This window comes from Vombatus ursinus, unplaced genomic scaffold, assembly GCF_900497805.2.
Source record: "Vombatus ursinus unplaced genomic scaffold, bare-nosed wombat genome assembly UNPS02014816.1, whole genome shotgun sequence".
Classification (NCBI taxonomy): Eukaryota; Metazoa; Chordata; class Mammalia; order Diprotodontia; family Vombatidae; genus Vombatus; species Vombatus ursinus.
In genome coordinates, this window is record NW_020954594.1 from 1,463,834 (window position 1) to 1,474,256 (window position 10,423).

Sequence of the window (10,423 nt, forward strand, 5' to 3'; positions counted from 1 at the left end):
CACACACACACACACACACACACACACACACACACATATATGTGACAAGTAAGTTGGAGTAAATGATTTTGAAGATCTCCTCTGGTTCTAAGATTCCAAAATTCTGACTTTATGCATCCCCCTTTGTTAAATTAAGTGATGAAAAAAAATCCTAGGAATAACTTTCTAGTTCTTCATATCCTTTTCTTCTTGATGTGATTGTTACTTTGCCTGTAATAGCAGGGAGGCTTTGGGAGGGAGGTATCTAAATTTCTGTGCAGCTTTTATTTCATAGTAAGTTATATAAAAGGTTTCTATGCTTTGAGTGAAATTGAACACATATATACCTATACATAGGAAAACACAACTTTGACTCTACATAGACTTAATATTAAGCATAACTAGATACGGCCATGCATGTCTAAATTTTCCACATGGGATTGGGTAACTTAAGGAAATCAGTAAAAAAGACTATTCTCCAAGAACAGTTTATTTTAAGAAATGGAAATTTTACAGATACATCTGAAAAGGTGTAACAAGTAAAGCTAACTATCAAAACTTACATTCAATAAATGACCCAAGTATAAATTAGCAATTATTTTAAGTTTGCTTAGAATCACCTTGGAAGTGATGGTGGTGGCATAAGAGTGAAAACAGTTGACATTGTTTTGAATTATTTGAGATGTACAGATGCTTAAAAAATTTACATAACCAGATAAAGATGAGTCTTCCTGAAACCTGCCCCTTCTCCAATTTTCTTACTTCTGTTGATGTTCTGCCATCTACCCAGTATCCAGGTTCAGAACTTTGAAGCCACCTTTAATTTTTCCCTCTCCTTCCCCTTTCTCTCTTCTTGAACTGCACCCCTCTTCCCAAATCCATTTCAAGGTCCTGTCAATTCAACCTCTACAACATCTCTTGCATCTGCCCCTTCTTTCTCTGTGAACACTTCTACCACCTATTTGAGGTCCATATCACCTCTTCCCTGAACTGCAGCACTAGCCTCATTTCTTCCTCCAGTTGCGGTCTCCTGTCCAATCCACCCTCCGAAACAATAGTTTTAAGCTCTAAAGTTTAAAAATGCACGTAAGACTTTTAGGGCATCCTGCATAATCAAATCACACCCCTGCATTAGTGGTTCTATTGTTTACAAGCTAAAAGAAAAACTCCTTAAACTAGCATTTAAGGACCTGTATAATCTAACTCCATTTAACTTTTTTTCTTCACACTCTTCCCCCTTCATGTCTTCTGTTGGACTGGCCAGAGTTTCCCCTATCTTACCTAGACTCTCTAGCTGCTGGTATTTGCACAGATGCTTGAACCACCTCCCTATCTTCATCTTTTGAAATTCTCTTTCTTGAATTCTCTTTCAGTTCAGGTGTCATCTCCATGAAACCTCCCTTATCCCCCTGAGCTGAAAGGGATTTTTCCCTCAAATTTTCTTAAAGTATTTTATTGGGCTTTCTCCTTTGCTCCTTGAAGATGTGGACTGTGCTGTTTTTCATCTTTGTATTCCTAGTACCTAGTACTTGGCATCCAATAGGTGATTCATAAATGCCTGTTGTATGAAAATGAATTTTTTTCAAGTATATTTCTTTAGATCTGTCTGAATTCAGTTGGGTAGTTCTGGATCCACTCAGTTGAATCTAATAATATGCTTTACCTTGACGCTTTCTTAGAACACTGAAATCTGTTCATCTTGAATGGGTACAACTAAATGTGTTCACATTTCTGGATTTTTCCATAAGATATACACACATATATGCACATATACACATATATTATATATGAAACTCCATCTATGATTTTCACAGTTTTGTGAAATATTGATTTAAAATTTACTTGTTTTATTGTGGAAGAAAATGAAATTCTTTTAAAAATATTTTCCTTAACAAGAAAGAGACAAAGTATGAGCAAATTGATTTCATGTAACATCATTGGTGGCATTTTGTAAAACAAAAATATGCATAATTAAAAGATCAAAACATTCAGTATTATTAAACTAAAAAGCTTTATTGTCTGGTCATTAGTCAGACCAAATTCTTACTGATTTGAAAAGTCAATTATTTCAATATGATTTCTGACCTAAAGGAAAGGAGATTATGGAACCATGTAATATGGCCCTATATTTACACATAGAGGCTGTATCCTGATTAGAATGAAAGGCAGTCACTGTCTACACCTTTTTTTCATATATCTTGCCCCTATTAGGTCTTCATAAGGACACATTTTCTACACGATGTGAAGAACTTTGAAAGCAGCCACAGCCTGTTTTTCTCTTTCGTGTCTGCTCTGTAGCACTTCTAGCAAAGAGATTTCAGGTAAATTCCTTTCTTTTTCAGAACAAGACAGATTTCCCTTTTGCTTTGATTCTTGATCATTCAGATTTGATGCCAAAACTGGTTTAGGTTTCGGAATTTTCCTAGCATATTCCAAAGCCTGGAAATATGAAGATTAAAATTCATTTGAAAGGGAAAGTGAGACCAGACTGCCATCTATAAAGTCAATTTTAGAAAATAGCTATTTGTATTATAAAGGAACTTTTTAGCAGTAACCTGCTCTTCCTGTATCACACTCAAAATCATGTAAAAATAGAGATCAAATTGAAAATGCACATAATTCAACATAATACAACACAATTTAAACAAAATAAACTAAGCACAATACAATGCTGTGTAGGAAAAATGCACAGACCAAGATTGAATCACGTTTTCTTTTATTCTTGGAATGACCTCAGAATAAAATTCAGCTTCCTCAAAATGTCAGAGATGTGTATGTCTAATTTAGTCTGACATTCTCATTCAAACCAAGTTTCTTTTACAGAAATAACAAGACCTTTTCATCCAAAAAGGACTGATTTCAGCAGGAAACTGAATGCATAATTTCAGGCTATGTAAAATATAGCCACAGTGATAGAAACATTACTGTTCCTAGATTTCCAGAATTCTAGAAACTTTTTGATAAAGGAAATCACCTTCCTTTTCTATTTGATGTACCATTAGAAAACCTAAGTGCTTCTGAGAAATATTCAGTCTACTATATATATATGTATTTTATTTTTTAAGTCAATATTAAGAAAGATATTTCATTGTTTATAAAATTGTTGAATGGAATGTTAAAACTTATAGTTTTATATATAATATTTATATAATATTATAAATAAATTTATATAATATTTAATGATACAAAATACAAATGAAATAATAATAAAAAACATCTTCAGTAGCTGAAATGAGCACAAATGGTATATTTAAGGTCAGCAACGGGGAAAAAACTCCCTAATAAAATTCCAGATCTCAGACCAGCTAGGTGGTGCAGTGGATAGAGCTCTGGCCTTGGAATCAGGCGGATCTGAGTTCAAATCTGGCCTCAGACACTTGACACTTACTAGCTGTGTGACCCTGGGCAAGTCACTTAACCCCACTGCCTAGCCAAAAGAAAATTCCAGATCTTTTATTGTATATCTATCATAATCGCAAAACCTTTTTTATTTGGATGTATCAAGAGGTATCAGGGTAGGGAGATAGAAGATGAGCCTTGAGGTCAGGATGACTTGGGATCAAATCCTGCTTCTGACACATAATGGCTGTGTAATCCTGGGCAAGCCATTTAACTTCTCAGGACCCCAGCCATTAATTTAAGAATTGCAGAACAGTCATCAATCCAAAGTAGTAAAGAAAGTTTCCTAACTGGAGAGTTCTCCACATGTTTGGATCAAAAAAGTTTTTTTTTTAATAGCACATATTATATATGCTATTATATCATATTACTATATAATAATTATAATGTGCTATGTAATATAGCACAATAAACAAAAAGGTGTTTTGTTACAGTTTAGTCATTTCAGCAGTGTCTGACTCTTTGTGACCCCATTTGGGGTTTTCTTGGCAAAGATGCTGGAGTAGTTTGTCATTTCCTCCTCCAGCTCATTTTAAAGATGAGGAAACTGAGTCAAAAGGGGTTAAATGACTTGCCCAGGGTCATACAGCTACTAAGTGTCTATATATAGTTAGTAAGAGGCCAGATATGAACTCAATCTTCCTGACTCTATCCTACTGCATCCAATGTTACCTTATTTAATTCTATAACAACCTTATAATTTACCTAGAACAGGTGGCATAATTTCAATTTTAGAAATGAGGAAACTAATATTCAGAGAGGTCACAAAGCTCCTTAAATGAAAAAGGTGAATTTGAACCCAAGTATTCCAACTCTACATGCAACATTTCCATTGTGCTGCCCTTCTTAAGTCAATCAATCAATCAATATTTATTACAGTGTTTTCTATGTGTCAGGGACTGTGCTAAGCACTAGGAATACAAAAAGAGGCAAAAGACAGTCCCTGACCTTAAGGAGCTTACAATTTAATAGAGAAGTCAACATGTGAACAAATATATACAAAGCAAGCTACATATGGGATAAAAAAGAAATAATTAACAGAAGGAAGGCACTAGAATTAAGAGAGGTTGGGGAAGGTTTCCTGTAGGAGGTGAGATTTTAATTAGAACTTAAGAAAAGCCAGAAAGATCAGTAGTTAAAGTGGAGGAGGGAGAGTGTTCCAGACCTAGGGGACAGTCAGTGAAAATGCTTGGAGCCAAGAGATGGAGGGTCTTGTTCACGGGATATTCAGGAAGACTGTGCCACTGGATTGAAGAGTATGTGTTGGGGAATAGGTGTAAAGAAAGGTACGAGGGGCCTAGGTTATGAAGGACTTTAAATACTAAACAGAGCATTGTGTCTTTACCCAGGAAGCCACTGGAGTTTATTGAGTAGGGAGATGACATGATCAGACCTGTGCTTTAGGAAAATCACTTTAGTGGCTGAATGGGGGATGGACTGGAATAGGGAGAGGCTGGAGATAGGTAGACCCCTCAGTAGGCTACTGAAATAGGTAATAAGGGTCTTGCACCAGGGTCAGGGCTAAGTCAGAGGAGGGAAGCGAGGATATTCAGGAGATGTTGCAAAGGTGAAATTGACAGGCCTTGGTAACAGCTTGGATGGGATGACAAGAGTCAATGAGGAATCCAGGATGACTCCTATGTTGAGAGTCTGAGGGACTGAGAGGATGGTGTTGCAATCTACAGTAATAGGGAGGGTGGGCAGTAGTTAGTGGAAAAGATAATAAGTTCCGTTTTGGACTTAATGAGTTTCAAATGCCTAGTGGACATCCAGTTCAAGACGTGTGAAAGACAGTTGGAGATGGGTGATTGGAAGTCAGAGGAGACATTCAGGAAGAAAAGGTAGACTTGAGAATCAGCATAGAGATAATAATTAAGTCCACGGGAGCTGATGAGATCACCAAGTGAACAAGCATAGAGGGAGAAGGGAAGAGGACCCAGGAGAGAACACTGAGAGATACTCTATGGTTAGATGGTGTGGTCTGGAGGACGATCCAGCAAAGGAGACAGAGGAGGGGTGGTCAGATAAACTGAAGGAAAGCTAGGAGAGAAGGGTGTCCTGAACACCTAGAAGGAGAGAGTATCAAGGAGAAGAGAGTAGTAAACAGTGTCAAAGGCTGCAGAGAAGTCAAAGAGAATGGACTGAGGAAAAAGTCACTGGATTTGTCAACTAAGAGATTGTTAGCACCTTTGGGGAGGGTGAAGTTCAGAAGCCAGATTGTCAGAGGTTAAGAGGAGAGTCAAAGGAAGTGACTTCTGTGGGAATTCCTTGTTAGACAATCTGCTAGTTGGAATCTATTCATGAATAAATAATGGATTGTAAAAATAAAAAGGGGCACCATAGAAAATCAATCAAGTGGATTGAGAACCTAAGAGACTTAGGATAGAAGGTTTAATTTAAACATTTAAAATATGACAGCCCTGAAAAGAAACATGAAGAACACATTTCTAAAATCACCAGAGTATCATTTGTTCCTCATTCAAAAGGCCTGACCTTACTGTCAAAACTGGATGTCTTTATTAAGTTTGAGAGCTGTGCTCCAAAGTTTTGTGACTTTGTAATGCATGTTTCACTAACTTCACAACTTGTGGTGGGGTGATTTCTGAGAATAATAGCATTTTGTGTTTTATGAAGTCTTTTTTTTCTTGGACAAGTACTGTAAATATGCCCCTAATATTATCCTAACCTGGGGGTTGAGCTGGGGAGAAACAAAAAAGGAATTCTTTCTAACATATGAACAAGAAATAAGAAAGGATTAATTTCTTAGGTTATTTATGGTGGAATCAGAGAATGGAAGTGCTAATCAATTCTTCTAGAGGTAGAAAGGCCCTTAATGATCACATAGTCCAACCCATTATTTTACAGATGAGGAAACAAAAGTCATAACCTTCTTTCATAAAGAAACTTCCTTGTTTTACTTTTTACATATTAGAGGCTAGGGGAAAATCCTACATAGGAAAAAGTGCATGTAGAGATTTAAGTATAATGAACAAAGAACTAGGTGGCTGGTTCAAAATAGCACCGTGTGTCTGTTGAGTGCTAAATATTAATTAATAACATTATGTAATTACTTTAGACTTAGTGTTTCTTTGATAGGAAAAAACCCACTAATATATTTTAGGCCTCAAAAGGGAGAAAAGGATGAAAATTTGGCTTATGATTAAATCCTTGTTGGAACCAAGATCCTGGTGTGAGAACTTATCTTACCTTCTGACGAGAAATGGAAGGTTTACTCTCTGGTTTTGCTGTTTGTGGTTTTGACCCAGAGGACAGAGCTTTCATGTTGTATTCCTTAACTTGTTTTGCATATTCCTTCTGTTGCTTTAATGTTTTGATCTGTTCAAAGAAATAGATTTGTGGTGAGATTCTGATCACCATTCATTACCAGAGCTTCCTGTTCTAAACTTACAATCATTGCAGGCCTCAATGGATGATTAACAGTACAGAAAAAAGTATGACAGTGATGAAATGGTTAAATTAATTTTTCCTCTACAATCATGATCTTTCTCTGCTCAGCAGTAACTGCTCTGCAATAGCATATGCATGGTGTACTTTGCAGTGTATAATTCACATATATTCATTTCTCTGCTGCATTCATCCTACTTATTTTCAATTTTGCTTCTAACTTTAAGCAATATGCTCTTTCTATGCTGTGTTTCCAAAAGAAGAAAGAATAAAGTAGATTACTGATTTGGAAATGGTTTACTCTTATGTGGTTTCTCTGTAGCCATTATTAGAAATTAAAAAAAAAAGATTTGAACTTAAATATCAAGTAAGATGACCATTTCTATGTACAAATCATCACAGAGGCTTGAACACGAAGTTATATATCTGTACCACATAGTTTACTTCTGTCTGCAAGCATCCAACAAATCAAACATGTTATTTTCATTTTATTTTTCTTATTTATTTATTTATTCATTCACTCACTCACTCATTCATTCATTCATTCACTTATTTAGTTATTTATTTATTTATAGGCAATTGGGGTTAAGTGGCTTGCCCAGAGTCACACAGCTAGCAAATGTTACGTGTCTGAGGCTGGATTTGAACTCAGGTAGTCCTGAATCCAGGCCGGTGCTCTAAACATGTTATTTTCAAAGCCGTCTTATTTAACTACGTTTTCTATTAACCTTCTTTCTGTTCTTGTTTTGTGCATTTTATTTTCCCCAAAGGAATGTTATACGGAAGGGAGTGGTTATCATTCTAGTTGTAAACCCCACAATTAATTTTTTCTAACATTAAGAATGGTGATATGTACATTCTTTGGTTCTTTAGCCCTTTATGAGTGGAAATTAATCTTTTCATTACCTATAAAAATTAGTTTGCTAAGTAAACAACATGTAGAAACAGTTTCAAAGGAAATATTAGGTTCATTCAAGGGTACAAATACAACATTTTATAGAAAATAAAAGCAGTTTTAAAATCCTTCAAAGGCCTTGTATTTCTTTCTTTTTTCTTTTCATTTTGGTAACCCTATTGCTAATCCCTCTTCCTCCTAACTCTCCCCCCTCCAAACTGAAAGAAAAACAAAACATCTGTATCAAATAGGTATAGTCAAGCAAAACAAATCCCCACATTGGCCATGTTCAGAAATATCTGTCTCATTCTGCACCTCGAATTCATTATCTCACTAAAGTAGGTAGCATGTTTCATCATTGGTTCTATGGAATTGTGGTTGGTCACTGCACCAATTAGAATTCTTTTAAAAATTTTTTAAATTTATTTTTTTGTTTGTTTTTGTTTTTTTTTTGTGAGGCAATCGGGGTTAAGTGACTTGCCCAAGGTCACACAGCTAGTATGTGTCAAGTGTTTGGTCTGAGGCCGGATTTGAACTCAGCTCCTCCTGACTTCAGGGCCGGTGCTCTATCCACTGCGCCACCTAGCTGCCCCTAAATTTATTTTTAACATTAAAAAAATGTGAATTCCAAATTCTGTTCCTCCTTTCAGCCCCTCCCCTATTTATTGAAAAGGAAGCATCTGATATCAATTATACATGTGAAATCATGCAGAACATTTCCACATTACCCATGTTGCACACAAAAAAAGAAAAAGAATGAAAGTGAAAAAAATTATACTTTATTTGCACTCAGAGTTCATCAGTTCTCTCTCTGGAGGTGGACAGCATTTTTCATCATGAGTTCTTCAGAATTATCTTGGATCATTGCATTGATCAGAGCAGCTAAGTTTTTCACAGTCGAGTGATCAGAATTCTTAAATCTTTCTTGGTTTTCTTTAGAGTGTATAGTTTTTTTCTCCTCGTTCTGCTCACTTCACTCTGTATCAGTTCATACAGGTCTTCCCAGGTTTGTCTGAATCTGTTCTTTTTGTCATTTCTTACACCACAATAATATTTCATCACACTAATATACCATTTGTTTGGCTGTGACCCATAAATATCCAACTTTTTTCTACTGTAAAAAGAGCTGCTGCAGACATTTTGTACACGAGTCCTTTTCATCTTTGATTTCTTTGGTGGTATACACCTAGTAACAGTCTTGCTGACTCAACGACAGCTTGGTAACTTTTTGGGTGCAGTTCCAAATTGCTCTCTAGAGTGGCTAGACCAACTCGTGGCACTACCAACAGTGGAGTAGTGTGCGTATTTCCCCTTAGCTTCTCCAAGATTTGTCATTTTTCATTTTTGTCCTCTTGGCCAATCTGATAGGTGTGAGGTAGAACTTCAGAATTTTCATTTGAACTTCTCTAAATCTTAGTGATTTTGAGGATTTTTAAATGTCTATTACTAGTTTGAATATCTTTGTGAACTGCCTGTTATCTTTTTATGGTATTTGGAAATGGCTCTTGTTCTATATCTAAATCAGTTCCTTAGATATGAGACGTTTAACAAAGAAACTTCCTACTAACATTTCTCCCCCAGGTAACTGTTCCTACCCTGATGATTTTAACTGCATTATTTTTTTTTGTGCAAATTTAGACCTATTTATACAGCTCTAAATTCTCACCTAACTTTGTCTTTCATCTCCAACTACCTCTTAGACATCTGGTATAGCATCTTAAAAATTTATTATGTTCATCCCTTACCTCAAACTCTCCCCTTTTCCTTACTTGCTTATTATTATTGAGGATACCACCCTCCTTATGGTCACCTGGGCTTACAACCCAAGGGTCATCCTTGACTCTTCACTCTTACCTTCTCACCCCATATCCAAGCAGATGCCAAGTGCTGTTGATTCTGCCTCTGTAATGTCTCTCCTATATGCCCCCTTCTTTCATCTGACACCACAACTACCCTGGTGCAAACCCTCATTACCTCATCCCTCGACTATTCCAACAGCCTAGTTGGTCTCCCTGCCTCAAGTCTCTCCTCACTTCAATCTTCTTAAAGCATAGGTCTGACCATGTCACCCTCATATTCAATAAGCCCCAGTGACTCTCTAGTACCTCTGGGATGAAATATAAAATCCTCTGTTTGGCTTTTAAAGCAGGTTATAACCTGTCCCCTTTCTACCTTTCTACTCTTCTTATACCTACTCCCTCTCACCCCTAGTCCTCTACAATCCAGTGATACTGGTCTCCTTTGCTACTCCTCAAATAAGGCACTCTATCTCTTGACATCATGAAATTTCTTTTTTTTTCATTAAATTCTATTTTCAAGCAAAGAGCAGCCTTCTCCCCTTTCCACTTTCCTCTAACTTGAGAAAGTAAGAAAAACAAAATCTCTGCCACAAGCATTCAGTCAAGCAAAACAAAATTTCTCATTGGTATACACACACACACACACACACATCTGTGCTCTGAGTCCATTACATTTTTGTCAGTAGGTGGGCAGCAGGTATCATCTTGAATCCTCAGCAATTGTGGTTGGTTATTGTGTTGATCAGAGTTCCCAAATTTTATATATACATATGTATGTGTATATATTTATATACACATATATTTTATGTTTTTTTAATCAGCTAAGATCTACCTCCTCACACTGTCCCCTCACCCCCACCCCACCCCACCCCCACCACTATGCACATGTATAGACAATCAAAATAAATCTCTACATTGGCCATGTCCTAAAAAAATACTTGTCTTG

The 10,423-nt window shown here is 36.4% G+C and overlaps 1 protein-coding gene across 1 annotated transcript in view; it reads right to left on the minus strand.

The window, feature by feature from the left end:
• Positions 1-2,037: 2,037 nt before the first annotated feature.
• Positions 2,038-10,423, minus strand: part of JHY (junctional cadherin complex regulator) — a 118,869-nt gene continuing 110,483 nt past the window's right edge. Inside the window, exons 7-8 of the mRNA XM_027835707.1 lie at positions 6,586-6,714; positions 2,038-2,418 (exon numbers count right to left, since the gene is read on the minus strand). Of these exons, the coding sequence (XP_027691508.1) occupies positions 2,212-2,418; positions 6,586-6,714 (336 nt within the window). The 3' untranslated portion in view covers positions 2,038-2,211. The remainder of the gene's footprint in view (positions 2,419-6,585; positions 6,715-10,423) is intronic.